This window comes from Notothenia rossii (genome assembly GCF_949606895.1).
Source record: "Notothenia rossii genome assembly, chromosome: 1".
NCBI classification, from domain to species: Eukaryota; Metazoa; Chordata; class Actinopteri; order Perciformes; family Nototheniidae; genus Notothenia; species Notothenia rossii.
In genome coordinates this window covers 83,819,425-83,838,533 of record NC_136912.1, presented here as the reverse complement: position 1 = coordinate 83,838,533, position 19,109 = coordinate 83,819,425, and the positions used below count along the sequence as shown (strand labels likewise).

General features: G+C 39.1%; 2 protein-coding genes across 2 annotated transcripts; one reads left to right on the top strand and one right to left on the bottom strand.

Moving 5' to 3' along the window:
• Positions 1 to 344: 344 nt before the first annotated feature.
• actl6a (actin-like 6A) lies at positions 345 to 14,652 on the bottom strand. Its single transcript, XM_079688716.1, has 14 exons — positions 14,512 to 14,652; positions 12,620 to 12,696; positions 10,587 to 10,761; positions 6,369 to 6,469; positions 6,011 to 6,108; positions 5,751 to 5,845; positions 5,137 to 5,243; positions 3,581 to 3,670; positions 3,392 to 3,453; positions 2,909 to 3,023; positions 2,665 to 2,745; positions 1,804 to 1,899; positions 1,542 to 1,628; positions 345 to 959 (listed from the first exon to the last, which is right to left on the bottom strand). Exons 1-14 carry the CDS (start codon positions 14,534 to 14,536, stop codon positions 879 to 881), a joined length of 1,290 nt encoding a protein of 429 aa, XP_079544842.1. The 5' UTR covers positions 14,537 to 14,652; the 3' UTR covers positions 345 to 878.
• aldh7a1 (aldehyde dehydrogenase 7 family, member A1) lies at positions 14,634 to 18,502 on the top strand (the record flags this gene model as incomplete). Its single annotated transcript, XM_079688708.1, has 2 exons — positions 14,634 to 14,781; positions 16,281 to 18,502. The coding sequence occupies 2 exons, from the start codon at positions 14,634 to 14,636 to the stop codon at positions 17,912 to 17,914; spliced, it is 1,782 nt and encodes a 593-aa protein (XP_079544834.1). The 3' UTR covers positions 17,915 to 18,502.
• Positions 18,503 to 19,109: the final 607 nt, after the last annotated feature.

Sequence of the window (19,109 nt, the reverse complement as noted above, 5' to 3'; positions counted from 1 at the left end):
CTTCTCCAACAAACACGACCAATGAGGGCACGAGATGGAAGGCTGACAGGCAGGTAGGCCATCCAATTATCTGCAGAGGAAGATCATTGGTCGTGCTTTTTACAGCGCCATGGCTTCCACAGATGAAATATTTGTATATATTTATTGTCAAAGCATTTAATTTATTCATTGAAATCGGGATGTTAAGAGCATTCCATGGAATATAACAAAGGGTTCCTGAAGTGAATTACCTACCCCACCTTTAAGAATGCAACTTTACAATAATAAAAATGTCATGTAATACAAGAATTAGAACAAAAAATACATTTACATTTTAAAGCAAGAAATTATACTTTCATCACATATTTAACAAAAACTGACTTTATTTTTAAAACACCATATGTGGTTCATTTAAAATTAAATACAGGTTTATATGACTTGACACCAATAAGCAGAGGCCAGAACTGTCTGGCCTCTGACGATCGTACTGACTACACAAAGAAAGGCTTATGAACCGAAAACATCATTCACCCCAAACTGAAAGGTTATTCCTCCAAAGTTTACCTTCAAATGGTTTTTGTCAACGTCAGACAATTAGTTTTTTCTATAAAGATGGAGTGTTTCTACAAAACACAGACAATGTAAAGATTAGGTAACAAAATGGCTGTAAAGAGACAAACAAAGGAAAATAAACTCCATTTCATCATAGCAACAGTTTACTTTGCAGATGTCTGATTTCGAAAATCTCAGACAGACTCTTAAGATATCTTTTTTTAAACAAATCATACAAAACAAGAGTGATCATCTGTGGTCGTTCCTGAGTCCAGGGTCAAGGTTGGGTGACTCATGATGTTGAGCTTATGGAAGAAATGATAGTGATGGAGGGGCTGGATAACAAATCAAGGGCACTTCCTGTCTACACACTGCTTTCCTCCCTCTTCGTACTCCTGTTTGGAAATCCACATCTGCTGGAAGGTTCCCTGGAAAACATGTTTAGTTTGAATAAATCAGCTTAAAAGTAGGAGAGGCATGAATAAACACTGATAAAGCTGTCAAGCCACTTGGATGTGGGAATACAGTTCTTATGCATTTTGCAGCCACTTTATCAAATCAGTGGCAATAAGGCTAAAGAGTAAACTTATTGAAATACAAGTTCTTACATTATCTTAAAAAAAACAAAGGTGTACTGTAGCGGCAAAAGCCCCGCAAAGAGGCTAAAACAATAGCCGGAAGTGATAACCAATAAGAATTAAACGTGGTGTAAACTGAAATGAAGATAATAATATAAATAATAAGCAATGGCAAAAGCATTTTGGCTCCAATAATCCAGATGTACAGAATAATCTTAAAATCTTTGGATATGAATACCATGTCGCTGCTCCTTAAACACCTTTTGCTCCTTTTATTAAAAAAACACTTCCTAGTATATAACTGCTTTCACCAGATCTGGGCTTTAAATTGCATCATTGTGTTAGAGTTAGTTGTGTCCTTCATCTCAAGAACTAGTCATTATCTAGAAATTGTTGGTAATATATTTAGTTTGAACTGCAGTGTGTCCTTACGAGTGATGCCAGGATGGAGCCTCCTATCCAGGCACTGAACCGGCGCTCCACTGTAGTGTTGTTGGCGATCAGCTTCAGCCTCATGCTCTGCAAACCACAGATCAACAAGTTAAACTCAGACAGGAAGGAGAGTAGGGTTTGATGGCTGTATTTCTAAGATCGGACCACATAAGCAATTGTGCATACACCAATCTTTCATTAACCAAGGCCTATGATACAAATCTTGAATCAGATGTGTGAGGGAGTTTTGGCATTCACTCACCGGAGGGGTTTTCTGGGAGAGTTCTCTGTTCAGTCGGTCTGTGAAGCCCGAAATGAGCGTGTTTCCTCCAGTCACCACCACACTGCCATAAAGACCCTGAGACACAAAGTCAAAAGGTTCAGCAAAGAGTTTCCGTTTTAAAATAGCAACACTTGGGATAGGGCAATGAATGAATTACCAAAAATTGTAATATATTGATTTTTATGAATTTGCCCCAAATAGCCTTTTCTACTTGAGATGTGATTTTAATGTACTTGTTGACATCAGTATATCTATTTCAATCAGATACTGTTTGTCAATTGTCTTGGACAGAACAACAAATACAAATTCAAGGCACTGTTGAAAGCATTTTAGTTGAAGCTACAGGTTTGTCTAAATTTCACCTTTTATGAATCTACTTTTCCGGCTAAATGTATCATTAGGGCTGCTCAATTAATCGTATTTTAAATCACGATTACGATTATGGCTTGCAACGATTACGAAAACAAATTAATCGAAATAAAAACAATAATTTTTTTATTATTACTTTTTTTTTTTTTGGTTTTTCAGTTGAACTATACTTAAAGTTCAGGGTAATCAACTGTTAAAAACATACTGTTCAAATTTCTTTTGTCCAATAAATGGATGTTTTCAAAGTCAGTGAATAATCGCAATTACAATTATTGACCCAAATAATCGAGATTATGATTTTTGCCATAATCGAGCAGCCCTATTTATCATCAACTAAAGGGTTTAAGCAAGATGTGTTCAGTCATTTGATATTAATGACTATTAGAGGCCACATTTAAATGGATAAAAGTTCAACTGAAGTGTCGAAAAGGAAAAAATGTGTAACCCATATTTAAACATGTTGATATTCACCGGCCGGATGTCGATGTCACACATTCCCACGCTGGTCGTCACAACGTGGCCGACTCCCAACATGGTGTTTCCAGACAGGCCCTGAAGGGATCACAACAAACAACATTAAATTACTTTTTTTTTTTAAAGGGATACATTTCTCATGAAAAACAACACATTTGAATGCCTTAAAGTTTAACAATCCTTGAGCAGCATGTTTAGCTAGTTGGGCTGCTCAGTTCCCTCCACCTTAATAGCACCCCACCTTGGCATTGGAGGGGTCAAAGAGCCCCTCGGGGATCTTCAGCCTCTCAGCTCCAAAGTCAGCGTTGTAGCCGTTGGGCAGCTCGTAGTGCACTGTGGGCATCTGTGCAGCAATCCTGATGAGAGAGGGGGGGGGTTACTTGTAGAGATGCACTCGTTGATATTTTCTTGGCTGATTGTTGTGGTTTTTTAAGTCTGAGCTTCTGATTCTGATTTAAATTTCCTTTTTTCTAAGAACAATAATGTACAGCATACAGACACGTTTTTGTAACTTCTATCTCATTAAAAAAAACAGTAATTAACTTTAATAGTGGAACTGACTGCTCCAAGTTACAGGACCCTTTGATCGGACGACATCATTAAATTGAGATGAAGGTGACATTTGAACCTAATCTAAAAAGAGACTTACTTTTGGCATGCACACCTCAACAGAAGCTGAGGGTTCAAGTAAAGTATAATGTTATTGACATATTAAGTTGCTTACTGTTCATCATATGGAGAGTCTGACACCTGCAGCACAGCTTGCTGGAAGTCCTGGATCACGCACTGCAAACATTAAGAAAGGACAAGTTGGCACACATTTATCAAAACACAACGCACACCAGCCAAATCTACAATTCATTCATTTATTAGGGATACAACAAATGTCAAGGAGTCCACGTGTGCTGCTTACGTTACACATGTAGTTGTGCCATGAGCGGGTGACTTGAGGTAGTTTCTCTTTTTTCTTCCAGCTGGCTGCTGATCCCTCTCGCACTCCATCCTGTCATGTAAACAAGAAAAGAGTGAATTGAAGTCTCCCTTTTTAAAATGTGAGGATTTTTGTATTTGTTTTACAAACTTGGACAAGTGTGCTACTGCGTCTAGGCTGGTTCTACATTTATCCGGCTCTCAGGTTTTCCCTTTAAATATTTAAATCACTCTGTTTTTTGTTTTATGATATACAGTTGAAAGAAAAAGTATGTGAACCCTTTGGAACTACCTGGATTTCTGCATAAATTGGTCATAAAATGTGTTCTGATCTTCATCTAAGTCACAACAATAAGCAGACTGTGTTTGTCTATTGAATAGACAAACACAGTCTGCTTAAGCTAAAACCACACAAACAATTATATGTTTTTATTGAACACAGCATGTAAACATTCACAGTGCAGGGTGAACCCTTGGATTTAAAAACTGGTTGACCCTCCTTTGGCAGCAATAACCTCAACCAAACGTTTCCTATAGTTGCATATCAGACCTGCACAACGGTCAGGAGGAATGTTGGACCATTCCTCTTTACAAAACTGTTTCAGTTCAGCAATGTTCTTGGGATGTCTGGTGTGGATCGCTCTCTTGAGGTCATGCCACAGCATCTCAATTGGGTTGAGGTCAGGACTCTGACTGGGCCACTCCAAAAGGCGTATTTTCTTCTGTTGAATCCATTCTGTTGTTGATTTACTTCTGTGCTTTGGGTCGTTGTCCTGTTGCATCACCCATCTTCTGTTGAGCTTCAATTGGTGGACAGATGGCCTTAAGTTCTCCAGCAAAATGTCTTGATAAACTTGAGAATTCATTTTTCCGTCGATGATGGCAATCTGTCCAGGCCCTGAGGCAGCAAAGCAGCCCCAAACCATGATGCTCCCTCCACCATACTTCACAGTTGGGATGAGGTTTTGATGTTGGTGTGCTGTGCCTTTTTTTCCCCACACATAGCGTTGTGTGTTCCTTCCAAACAACTCAACTTTGGTTTCATCTGTCCACAGAATATTTTGCCAGTAGTGCTGTGGAACATCCAGGTGCTCTTTTGCAAACTTCAAACGTGCAGCAATGTTTTTTCTGGACAGCAGTGGCTTCCTCCATTTTATGACCAACTTATGCAGAAATCCAGGTAATTCCAAAGGGTTCACATACTTTTTCTTGCAACTGTATATCTAATGGTCAACAAAGTTATTACGATCACCCTGACAAACTGTATATTTAATGCTTTAACATAACTTTCCAAACCAGTAAATCCAATTAACATGCAAATAGGAAAATCAAATCATACAGTATTAACAAGAACAAACTTGCATTACTGTATAATTGATTTGATCAAAATAACGGAAATACACATATGTTAATATAAAAATATTTGACAGGCACCATCTTCACCTGTCCTGCACCCTAAATGTAACTTAGCATAGAGTAATGCTAAATATTTCTACTAGATTATTAAAAATAAGACGGGCTAAATTCATGTTATCTTACCTTTGATGCAATCATGTACGGGGGGATTATTTCAGCATTTAACTCTTGAAACAGCTCCCTACACTGCATGCTCATGAAGTCTCCAGCCAGGGGCGATTTGACAATGCCTGTCAAGAGAGAATGCAAAACACATTATTGGAAGGACTGCAGTAAATCTCATCCAAGTTCGCATGATATGCATTAACTCCCCACTTCATGTCTCTCAAAATCTCAATCGCAATCTCCTGAATCAATCTCTTTCATTGCAGCTCAAAATCTAACAGCTGTGTATCAGAACGTAGATTTGTTAGTCAACACAGTTTAGTTTGCTCCTCAAAAGTCATTCAAATCTTGAATAGGTGAAAACTTGATGGCGCGCAGAAAAACCTTCTCGCCAAAAAATAATCTATAATGGCAAAAGAAGCTTATTAAATACTAACATTTGTAGGAACAGCTGAGATGCATCCTCCAACCAGCAGAGGGCAACATCAATCATAGAAGGTAGCACATGCTTCAATGAAGGATTATACCTTTTCGAATACTGTCGCTTTATTACTTGGTTGATATGCAAAGCAGGTCAACTCTGCATGTAGATGATATATACTAATGATGAAGGATTTATGATAATTGTTCACCTTGCTGCAGGACGTAGCCATCATGCACTGGAATGGCTGTGGTGTGCGTGGCGCCGCTGTCCAGGACCAAGCCTGTAGATCGCCCATTGGCAAAGCTGAGGCACTCAGAGTAAAGGAAATGTAATACACTTCAAAATGTAACAGATGCATTACACGCTGAGCATTCTTCATTAAAGAAACAGTAATCCAATAAAAGGGTTTAAAGGCAAAGATTTGCTCTTTCTCCAATTATTTCCCAGATGGAGTGTGGTAAAGGATACGCAGACAGCACAGCAGATTTGCAGAGGAAGAAGGCAGGAATGTTGTAATGTTCAAACATCAGCTCTGTTAGTTTCTCTCTTTTTGCTCGTGTGTTCCACTGCGGAGACAAAGCAGAAAAAGGGCTGCTTACAACAGATTGTCAACACATTTCTTCATGAGCTGAGGAGGTCACTCATCAAATGTGGATCACAGCTCAAACAAACAAAATCACCAGCCACAATAAGTATTTAAATAACAAGTTTTAAACACTTAATAGTCTGCCAGCGCTTTGTTGTTGGCAGAAAAATGTAAACAATTTGAATACAGTTTGTCCTTGGTATAGTGACAGTAGTACAAGCGGCCTGTGTTCAGACTCACCGATGCTTCTGACATGAGCACTGGATGCAGGCTGGGCTCAGACTTGAAGTGCATCTTGTAGGTGTGATCCAAAATGGCCTGAAAACTGTCCCAATCCTCAACTGTAAAGGGGATGGAAGGGATAACAAGGACAAGGCTTGTTAAATGTGAAAACACTGACAAATAAATGCCGATTGACTATTTCAGATTCAAGGCTTTTATTGTCATTCGTACATAGCTACAGTTATGTCGATGAAAATCTTAGGTCACAGGCTCCTCCAACAGGGCAACACAAGAAACAGATAAAACTGATCAAATAGTGCAAGTAATTACAATAAAATAGAATAGAAGTAGTACAATTCTACAGAGTCTATATACAAGTAATAAATCATTTGTAAGTTGCAAACAGGTGAATGTTATGGATGTTCTTAGTTCAGGTGTTTAACAGTCGTGTGGCCTGTGGAATGAAACTGTCCCTGAGTCTGGTGGTTTCCTTTTTTGAGTTATTATAGGTGAAAGTAAAAGCATCCTCTTTTTGGAAATAATGTGCTGTATGGTGGAAACCTAAATAAAAAAGATGGGTGTTTTAAACTGGAGGACAATCCTTATATGTTCTTTACCATTGGGAAAGTCATGTTCACAAACATAGAAACATTTCAAGCACATATTAGCTAGGTCTTGAAAAACCTCTTTATAAAAAGGAATCTATTTATGTCTTCAGTTACAGACCTACGTCACAAAATAAATGTATCTATCATCGTCATAACTGGGTCAGATGGTGAAGAAAATAGTGCGATGATGAGCTTTTTTAGATAATAATTTGAGCGTCAGGCACCGATGTTCCAGGTCAGCCCTCAGAGGGAGCCTGAAGTCCCACAGTGCTGTTCGGCTGCAATTAATTTGGTGTCACACGTATGGTTTCTCTAAATAGCCTCACACCAAACTCCACTGGACCAGATTCTGAAGAGCATCATCCGCTAGGTCAGTGCACCGGAGCGCTTGTTTAATATCCGCTGTCGGCATACTTACAATACTGAGGTGACTCAAATCAAACACACCAGCAAAAGGTGGCTTTCATAGAACAGGATGTAATGCATAATTAGACAATTTACTAATCGATTAACAGATGGGGAAATGAATAACTGTTTTTTGCATTTTAAACTTTTATTAAATGTACTTTTTGTAGACTAAAGAAATAATTTATGAACAATAAAAAAAATGTAGTTGATCAGCCAAATATTTGTCTGTTGCAGGCTTTGCTTTGGATAAAAAGAGTCGTACAAAAGCATGGGGAAATAATCCAAAATCCAAGAGTGAGTTCAAGTTCAGCACCAAGGACAGCTCAGGGCATGCGACCCACATCTGGTTTTGAATGCCTGACACACCCATGACGAAGAAGATGGCGAAGAACAAACAAGGATGGGAAAGTATTATGACTATCAAGCAGACATGGCAGTGAACCCAAGACGGAGAGGGTCTGTCTTCCACTAAAAAGGACACTAAAGTAGGGCTGTGCAATTAATCGTATTTCAATCGCGATTACGGCTTGCGACGATTATGAAAACAGCATAATTGACAAAGTACGATTATTTTGCTGGGTGCGCTTTTGCCCCTCCCTAAAAGCCCACTCAGCCACGTGGGAGTGCCATGTGTTGTGAGTGTTCAGCGCGAGCGAAGATATCAGAACAAGAGCAGCAACTCGTTAAAAAGAAGGGTAAAACTATTTCCACTATTTGGAAGTACTTTGGCTTTCAGGAGTCCGACGTGGAGCAAAACAAATTACAGTTACCAGGTTGTGTTGGCACCACACGCTAACACAACCAATCTCTGTAATCATCTGAATTACAACCACAAAGTGCAATACGACCGGGCAATAATACAACAAAAAGCAGATGCCCGCTCGACTTCATCCACCACATCATCACAGTCATCGATTCAGGATGCATTGTACAGAGCAACGGCCTACACAACGAGCTTGCAGAGACACAGAGATATTACAGGTGCCATTACATTTCACATCGCTAAAGGTATGTGCCCAGTTAGCATTGTTAGCAACCAGGGCTTTAAGCAACTTGTCAACACGTTGGACAAGCGTTACGCGATGCCGTCTCGGTACTATTTCAGCAGGTCTGCGCTGCCTGCGCTATATGACAAATGCCGTGGGGAAGTTGAGAGATGTGGCTTCAGCTGACTACTTTGCCACCACAACGGACCTATGGTCTAGCCCAGGGGTGCCCAACCAGTCGATCGCGAGATGTGTCTAAAAATGGAACAACAATATTCTGTTTTATCGTTAATGTCCTGTAACATAATCTTCCTGTGCCAGAATAATGCACTTGAACGCACCAAAGCTTTGTGATTGGCCGGCGTGACCCCATGTGTCGGGCGTGGCTGGTGGGCAGTGCACTATTTCGCGTTGTTCATTTTCACGTTGTCCGTATCAACAGGAGTGACAGTCCGCACACACACAAGACCGCAATTATGGCAGAAGCAAAAAAGCCCAAAATATATAATTTTCGCTCCGAGTGGGAGGATGATTCTTTTTGTATCTATTCCAATTCAAAGTCCCTCTGTCTCATCTGCAATGCGAGCGTGACTTTATCGAAGAAGAGTACATTTAGGAGCGGCATTTCAAAACAGTGCACAAACGCTGCGAGACGGAATTCCCTCCTAATTCTGCCCTACGCTCCCAAAAGGGGAGGGGCCTGAAAGGACAGCTAAATGCACGGTAGTCCATTTTCACCAGGCCCAACAACAAGAGCAAGGCTGCTGCCATAGCATCTTATCGTGTTAGTCACGTTCTTGCGAAACACATGAAGTCTTTCAAAGACGGCGAAGTTGTGAAAGAAGCATTCCTGGAGGCTGCCGGCGCGCTTTTTGGGGACAGTAAAAATAACAGTAGCATTTCAACAGGTTTTTGATATAATAAAAACTCAAGTTAGATACCGTTATTAATCAGCTGTAAGTTTTGGTTTGTTTGAACTTATTCATTATAAATATTGTACAAAATGGTATAAGAATGCAAACATTAAGATCTGTTCTGTTTAAATTGATTATAGTCTATTATCAATTCAGGTTAAGAAACTAGTGTTGCTTGCATCATATTTTAAAGGCATTTCTTTTTATACTCTACTAAAATGCAACAAAAAATGGGTTTGATTCTATTAATTTTGTCTTTTTTATTGCACTTTGGCAGCAGATTCCTGTGTAGCTCCAGATCTGAGTTGTCTTATTAGTAAGCCTAATTTATACTGTAGCAACACTATTTTTATATAATGGCGAAGAAAGGGTTCAGAGTCTTTTCTTTTTTTCCTGTGTCATATGTGGCAGCACTGCCACAAGTTCCTCTTCAGAGAGCGTCTTCAGTACAGGTGGCAATATTATCACCTGCCTGCGCTCATCTCTGAAACCAGACCATGTAAACAGGCTGGTGTTTCTTGCAAAAAATCTTTAAGAGATGACACGAGCTCTACCAGCATTTGCCATGGTGGCCAAAACATTTTTATTTGGTCTTAAATTGTAGTTCAACATTTATTTCCTGTTACTTCTGGACCATGACGGTTGGCCAGCCTTCAACATTTAAGCTAGTGGAATATGTTGAATATGTTGGCTATATGTTTTCAGGTTGTGACAGTGCACTGCAACATATTTGATTTAATTTATTTTGGTCTAATTTATTTTTATTTATCATATTAATATATGTTTAGTATGGTTTTGTAATTGCGCTCCAACATATTTGTTGATCTTGTTTATTGGTAAAATATTATTTGTTTTAAAGTTCAATAAATGTTCAATGAATAATCGTCAAAATAATCGTGATTATGATTTTTGCCATAATCGCACAGCCCTACACTATAGGCTCATGTTGGAGCTCATGTTAATGAGTTATCTTGGTCTTCAAATAACCTCATTAATATTGATGATGAACGGCAGTCTATAGGTCACTCAGAGTTCTGACAAGTTCACCTACGAAGATGGATCGCAGTCAGACCGAAGTAGTCTAATTATGGTTGTGGATCAAGCAGACAGGATTATCAATATTCATTGGAAAGTTTACGTCACAGACCAAGATAAAAAGGGGGGGGTTATACAAACCCCTCATGTATGTTCATAAGGGTTGTAAGCACTGCAGATAAGCAGAAGACAGCCTGGCAAATCCCTTAGACTAACACAAGAACACAGCAATTAAATACCTTAATGTTCTTTAATAATAATTGCACGCCATGAATCAACACTCACTCATGCCATTCTTGAGCGGAGACATGACCTCCATGCTCTCCCGGGGTACCCTCAGCTGGTTGGTATCAATAAAGTAGGTGGTGCCACTCTGCTTGGTCTTTTCACCATCCGTCTCCATTGGCGTGCTGCCATCCTCTCGGTCGAGGGTCACGCCTATCACCGTAGGGAAGTCCGCCTGAGCCGATACAAAACAGGACACAATACAGGTTATGACACTCAAAAAGGGACTTATTGTGTGCACCACTGTGTCACCAGACAGAAGGAAGTGTGCATCTACGGTCATACGGTATGCTGGTGTATTCAAGTAGAAGAAAATCCTAAATCCTATATTAAACAGCTCACAAAATGCTCTGTGGATCATCTTGAGTAACTGGGTCATGATGTCTACTTTTGTAAATTGTAATATTTTTTAGTTTTGAAATATTCCGCACGCCTCTTATTTGATTGTGTTTTATTAAAAAAACGTCAAATATACCTATACTTTTGCTTTAACAATCTTCTGCGAGGTTCCTTGTGTCAAAATATATAGGGATGCACCGAATATTCGGCCACCGAAAATTATCGGCCGAAAATGGTTAAATAGGCACTTTCGGCCGAAAGGGTTTTAGCACCGAAAAAATATCACCGAAAGTCAGAGAACAGGGTTACGTTGATCATAATCCGCATATTTGTCCGGGATTTTTGATTTCAAGTGGTGGAGTAATCCCGAAGTGGTGAAAGTCTTTGCAGTTACACCCCCTCGAGAAATGTCAGCTGAACACGTTTTACAAATTGCAATCCGCGCCTCTTTCTCTGATATTTTGAAATATCTCCAAGCGGCAGACATGTTGGCTGTGAGCCAGCCGCGAGCATGGTTGCGCGCCGTGCTTGTAGCCGCGTTTTGATTACGTCGTCATCACAACAACACGTTAGGTTACCAAACTTATAGGTGCATTTGTTGTTGTTGAAGGCCTGGCTGTTACAGTCTTTATTTACACTATTTTGTTGTGGGCCTACCGGCCTAGATGTTTTTGCAGTTTTAAAGCACCTTGGCTTTGTTCTGAATGCACTTTGTTGTAGTTATCCTACAGAGAAAAGAAAATGCACTTGACTTGGAATTAATGTACTGTATGCATTCAAAAGTGCTTAATAAATGTTTTATGGACCCATAATAGTGATTATTATTTAAGTTAAGTTTTGCCATAATCATGTATTTTTCCATAATCAGCTAGCTGAACAACATTGGTAAAAAATGTATACATTATATATATATAAATATATTTCTATTAATCATTTTCGGCCTTTCGGCATTCGGCCAACTGTTTCCTATTTTCGGTATCGGTTTCGGCCAAGAATTTCCCATTCGGTGCAGCTCTAAAAATATAATCATGTAAAATTTTGTTTTTTGAGAAACGTGAATTGAGTTGTTGAATTGAGTTCTTGTTCTTCAATACACATACAATTGATTAAAGTCGAAACTATAAGGCCTTTAAAAATGGAAATAAAGTATATTGTGTAGTAAATCAGATGTATTGTTATCTGTTTGGATTTCTCAGAGGCACCAAACTGGGTATTGATAATTGTGTAATTTCACTGGGTGTCATTAATAACTACATATCTGTTTTTTCGTAACATCCCTAATAAGTACAACATATTATATTTTTGAAAACAGGAAAGTGTAAGGATGGTGATGATAGGTTGGGGTTAAGCATTATATCATGCAAAGTATACAAATATAACTGAATGTTATACCATACGATGACCAGTACATCCAATCGGGGGTATTTTCACAGGGCCAATATTACAGAGATAAATGCCATCTTTAACATTTCTCTTATCCAACTGATATTTATATAATCAACATTCTACCTAAATTATAGATAAATCAAAACCTAAGCAAGCATCCAGAAAGATCTGAACTGAATTCATGCCGTCTGTCTCCAGGGTGACAGCCCTCATTTCTTGACATTGACAGACCCCAGGAGGGAAGATAAGGATGCTCAGAGAAAGACAAATGCACATAGTTAATCAGGTCATCTGAGTGATCCACTTACCTTGGGACAGTCTTCTCCTGCATAGCCAGCTCTTACAGTGTATGAGCCAATGTCGAACACCAGAGCTCCCACCTCATCTGCAAAGAATCACAAAAAATGTGAATTAAACTCTAAAAATATATATATATAGACCTGAGAGGTTAGTACGTATAGTTTACCTCCTCATCAAATACTATACATACTTTGTATGCATATTGATCATCTGTGCTCGATCCACATGTTGGTTATTAATGCCTCGTCAATTAAATCTAAATGTTAACTAAGCGCAAAAAACTGAATCAAAATAGTTATTAAGATGAAATACAGAAAGTAAATGAATTACTTTAACTAAACAATTGTAAAATAACACCATTTATTGACCCTGATGCAGAGGCTATTGATTGTTAAACTAACTCCTCTGATACGATAAATGGCAAGCTCTATGTACAATAAACATTGTTTTACCTTGTGAAATGTGGTGTGAAAATGCAAATCACAAGTGGAATTGTTATATATCAGGTTAGTATGTTGTACTTACTAACATTTTACTTTTATGTCTTTTCAACTTTCACAAATTCGCTACACAGGCTGTTTTTCTGGATTTGTCAGATCTATTAAATAATAATAAATAATAATAATAATAATAATACATGTTATTTATATAGTGCTTTTCCTGGTGCTTAAAGCAAAATAAAGTGTTTTAGTATATTGTAGTAAAGCTGCCTTTAGATAAGATAGATATATACGTTATTGATCCCAATTTGGGAAATTATTTTGTTACAAAAGCAGCAGTGTGTTCAGAAATTAAAATTAAAATACTTAAAAAGTGGCATAGAGAGTTAACAATACAAAATATAGATTGCACGAGGTTCCCGTTGCTGAATGTAAATTTAATTGTAAGGCATGGTTATCATTACAATCAACATAGGGCCAGACAATAATTCAATAAGATAATTGATTGTCTTTCAATATAATTGTTTAATGAAGAAAACAGTCCAAAGCATTTCAAACTTTTAAACTCCATTACACCAGAATACAAACAATACCATAAAACAGGGTCCTCTCTGAAAAGCAATGGTGGATAATCATTTGTAACGGTCAACTTGCAACCCATATGTTGATTAAATTAAATTGTGGGTCGGGTTTTCCAAGGTGCAATATTTTCTGTATTCCCTGAGCTTTATTATTCATCCCTGCATGCATACTTATATGGGAATTACTCTGCATTTGTGTGAATGCATGTTAATATGTTCAGTGTAAATCTGCACATTTACGTATAATCAGTCTAATATTGTATACTATTCTTAATATTTGCTGTATATTTACTTCTAAACATCTATAAAACTTTGTAAATGTAGAGATCTGATCTGCAATGATGCTAGTGAAGCTTATTTGAATTTGAAAGGCATATTAAAGTACCAAAAACAACTGATCCATCTAATAAAGAAGTTATTAAGTTCTGCAAAATACATCTGAAGTGTTATCTTCGATTACATAATGTCAACAGAGAGGTTAAGATGTAGAGACCTTATCCCGAAAAACGGTTATTTCAAGCAGAATGGAAACATGTATCTCCAACTCCAAGAAAGCTTTAACAACGTTACACAAACGGAACTGAATGTGAGATCGGGACACACACTTTCATTCATTTCCTTGCTAGCTAGCTGGCTAGCTAAGCGGCACCGGAGTTACAGGGTTGTTGCATAAACACACCTAAGATCAAGCCACAACACTACGCACTTAACATTGTAAATGCACATATTCTTAAAAACAGTTAAAGATGTTCGCAAGAATGTTGCTTCGGTCTACCGCGGAGCTAAACGTTAGCACAGATAGCATAGCAAGCTAACTTTAAAGCTGGCTAAAGCGTGTATAACGGTTTCGTTTTATTTTAATCATTAGAGCCCACTCACCGCCTCCATACACTCCGCCACTCATGGTTTGGATTATCTCAACGGCAACAATCTTAATATAAGTTATTAAAGCAGAAACACAACCGCTAAACGGTTAATCACAACAAAGGGAGTATGTTAGCATGGATCAATCTAACAAAGCAGGCGCCACACGTCGGACCAATCAGGACGCAGCACAGCGTGGGTACTTCCGCTTCAGCTGTGACGGAAACATCCTGCAAGTATTTCCATGCTCTGAAGTGGACGTGGCCCTGCGTTCTTTATATCAACGTGAGTGAAAAACTGATACATAAGAAGCACTAACTTACTTTTAACCATTACAAAGTTATGTGCATGAAGTGTAAGAGCATGTTTTATAACGCTGAGGTGATGTTAGTGAGTGTTTACTGCAGGACCTTGGATCACGGTCGTTTAGACTAAACAAGATTGACGCTGATCTCGGCAACCATGTCACTTCAAGCTGCAAAAGTAGCAACACTACTACTTATTTGCAATATCTGAAATGCTAACTTCGCATTATTATTTTTAGTGTGTACATTCAGTGATATTGTAATTTCTTACTGTTTGGTTTTTATGTTCTTAGTTCCATATTTAAAGTCCAATTTTGCACAGCCTCGTGGGTTGTCCAAAGTTGGGTTAATGCGCAAGCGCACAGGTTGTAAAATGTTGAGTAACTTGCTTGCTAGATATTTTAAGTCTATGAAGATGTGTGAGTTTATAATTGATAGACTATCCAACTCCACAAGCATGAGTAATATCTAGTCACATTTCTGATGCATATTGATTAACGGGTGGCTTGTGTTATGTTCACTTCCTGCTATGTTGTATACAGGCACATATTTTATATGAGAATAAAATGCATTTTCAGTATTGATCTATTGTATAGTGAAAAAAAGCAATGGAGGCCAAGGTGACCTCTCAAAATTGCCTTTTTAGTGTCACCAACAGTGCAAAACACGCAGAGATTTGTTTCCATTACATTGGCAACTATCAAAAGCAGAACATGTATTTACATTTTAAACCTTTGAAACCAGTGGATATTTGGTACAGTAAAATTGGGAAACGTGATATCAATTAACACATTTGTTGTAGATTAATAATCTTTAATCAATATGGTTCATTTTGATTAATCGACTTGTCTTTTCGAAACAAATAAGAATATCTTTAACAATTCTGTTATGTAAATGATACCTAGGAATCAATATAACTAAAAATTCCTATTTTTATACCAGCAGTCTCTGGTCAACACCTGTTGACTGTCGTCATTCCCTGAAGGACATTAACTGTGTCCTGCAGATGACTATGACGCAGTTCAAGCTATTTTTTGAAGTAGTTCATTCATTTTGAAATTGAACGTTAACTTTTGAGTTTGAAAACAGCAGATACGGATTTGAATGGTCCCGTAATTGATTAATCTATTGACGTACAAATGTTAAGATATTACTTTGATAATCATGTAATTGATTTTTTAATCTATAAAACAGATATTCTATGATTCAGGATTTGCAAATGTGAGAATTTGTATAGTTTTCCTTTTTTTTTATTTTAAACTGAATAATATATAATTTTTCGAAATGTTATTGACTAAACCATTGCTCAATATATCTCAAATACTTAATCAACAGAATAATAACTATGAAGGTTCCAGCTCTAAACATAACAAGCTCATCTGAAAGCTTTTCTTAGTCAACAATGTCAACAATCCTTTATACATGAGGTTCCATTTTTTTAAACTTGTAAAATAACTTTTTAACTTGGTTTACTTCCAGCACCCATGCAGCGCTGCCTCACCCTGACCTTTGCCCGTCACAGCCGGCTCCTATTGAGAAACAAATTTGCATCTGCCCACTGCCAGCAGTCAGCAGCCATGTCAGGTCTCCTCATCAACCAGCCCAAATACTCCTGGCTGAAAGAACTGGGCCTGTCTGAGGACAACCCTGGCGTTTACAATGGGAAATGGGGAGGCAGCGGCGAGGTCATCACTTCATACTGTCCTGCCAACAATGAGCCAATCGCCAGAGTGACCCAGGCGACCATGGCAGAATATGAAGAAACTGTCCAGAAGACGAAGGAGGCTTGGAAGATATGGGCAGATATTCCAGCTCCCAAAAGAGGGGAGATAGTGAGGCAGATTGGAGATGCACTTAGAAAGAAGATTAACGTCCTTGGGAGCCTGGTGTCTCTAGAAATGGGCAAAATCTATGTTGAGGGAGTGGGAGAAGTTCAGGAATACGTTGATGTCTGTGATTATGCTGTTGGTCTGTCGAGAATGATTGGTGGGCCAATGCTGCCATCAGAGAGACCAGGGCATGCCCTGATCGAACAGTGGAACCCAGTTGGTCTCGTCGGTATCATCACTGCCTTCAACTTCCCAGTGGCTGTCTATGGCTGGAACAACGCCATCGCTCTGACCTGTGGCAACGTCTGCCTCTGGAAAGGAGCTCCAACCACACCCCTTACAAGTGTTGCAGTTTCTAAGATCGTGGCCGAGGTGCTGGAGCGGAACAACCTGCCTGGTGCTATCTGCTCCATGACCTGCGGAGGTGCTGATATCGGCTCAGCCATGGCGAAGGATGAGCGGGTGGATCTGGTGTCGTTCACCGGAAGCACTAACGTTGGCAAGATGGTGGCCATGACGGTGCAGGATAGGTTCGGTCGTAAGCTTCTGGAACTCGGTGGTAACAATGCTATCATCGTGTTTGAGGATGCTGACCTGAATCTTGTGGTGCCCGCCTCCGTCTTTGCAGCTGTGGGAACCGCGGGCCAGCGCTGCACCACCACCAGGAGGCTGATGCTGCACGAGAGCGTCCACGACACAGTGGTTGAGAGGGTCGCCAAGGCCTACAAACAAGTCAGAATTGGAGACCCCTGGGATCCCACCACCCTTTATGGGCCTCTGCACACCAAACAAGCTGTGGATCAGTATCTGGCAGCTATTGAGCAGGCCAAGCAGCAGGGTGGCACCGTCGTCTATGGCGGAAAGGTGATGGACCGCCCTGGAAACTACGTAGAGCCCACCATCATCACAGGGCTTGCGCATGACGCTCCCATTGTCCACACTGAAACCTTTGTCCCCATACTGTACGTCCTCAAGTTCAAGACAGAGGAGGAGGCGTTCGCCTGGAACAACGAGGTGCAGCAGGGCCTGTCCAGCAGCATCTTCACCAAAGATATGGGTAGAGTTTTCCGTTGGCTGGGGCCCAAAGGATCCGACTGCGGCATCGTGAATGTCAATATTCCTACAAGTGGAGCCGAGATCGGAGGAGCCTTTGGTGGAGAGAAACACACGGGAGGCGGAAGAGAGTCTGGCAGTGACTCCTGGAAGCAGTACATGAGGCGTTCAACCTGCACGATAAACTACAGCAAGGATCTTCCTCTGGCCCAGGGAATCAAGTTTGAGTAAACCCTTCAAGTGACTTGTTTGAGCTTTCAATGATCCCAAAAAGACAACACTAAGTGTTTTAGAGGCAGAGTGTTACCCAATAAATGCTAGACAGTTATCATTGCATTTCTGCATTCTGAAAATTCCGTTAGAGTTTTACAAAATGTCTAATCATTTGGGATCGGTTTCATTTTTGTCGTTTATCAGATCTTTCTATTGTTGTAGCATCAGATATTAATCCTTGTATGAAAAAGGTTCATGGTTAAAGGTCAAATACTGTTCCCCCACTTGTTGGTGTGCACTTTTCTACTAGCACTTACAAAGTTTAAGTGCTAGATGTCTGTAACAGATACTATATATACGGTGTAAAAAAAGAATAAATGATACCTTTTATTTTGGAAGAACAACTGGCGTGAACTCATTCATGTATAGATGAAATCATTGCAGTGCTAATAGCATTTTGGCATTGATAAATGAAATTGTGTCATTAACATTTCAAACTTAAAAGAGGTAGCTATTAAAACACTCAATTAAATGCTTTTGTCTACATCTAAAGCACCCTATAACAGAATATGCTTTCCAGACAATAAAAAAAATACTTCATGTCGACATTTGGAGTGTGCTGACGTTTTTTTTAATCAACTTTCTTAAAGGGGATTTGAAGAAGAACCAGGAGTCCCTTACACCTGGACCAGTACGACATCAAAACATAGAATTGCAGCTCTCTAATCTTTATTGTTTTTCCCCTGGGTCAATCAAGTATCAAAAGCCTTTGAAAAAGATGTAGCTATAAGAAGTTTCTCAAACAACCATTACAATACATTTCCAATTACGATCCTCTGTAATGAGTTGCATCTTAAAATAAAAAACAATGAAAGACATTATGTATTTGGTATGATTATATCCTGATTTGACATAGTAGCATGCACAATAGAATGAAACACTGAGGGCACTAAATTGAATTCAGCCATTGGTCAGTTTTATTATTTGCACCTGCGATTTAACCGCCATGACATCAAAGATGTTGAATTGTCTTCAATGAAAAACTATTTCAGATTTCCATTCTGAAATGTAGTATTTCAATAGGGATAGGATCTCAGTATCTTCTATTGTAAAGTATATCACTATAGTATTAAAGACCAAAATCTCTGTCCCTTTAATAGAAATACTACTCCATCTCCCATCCGCCATGCCATCCATATGCTCACCCTCCCAC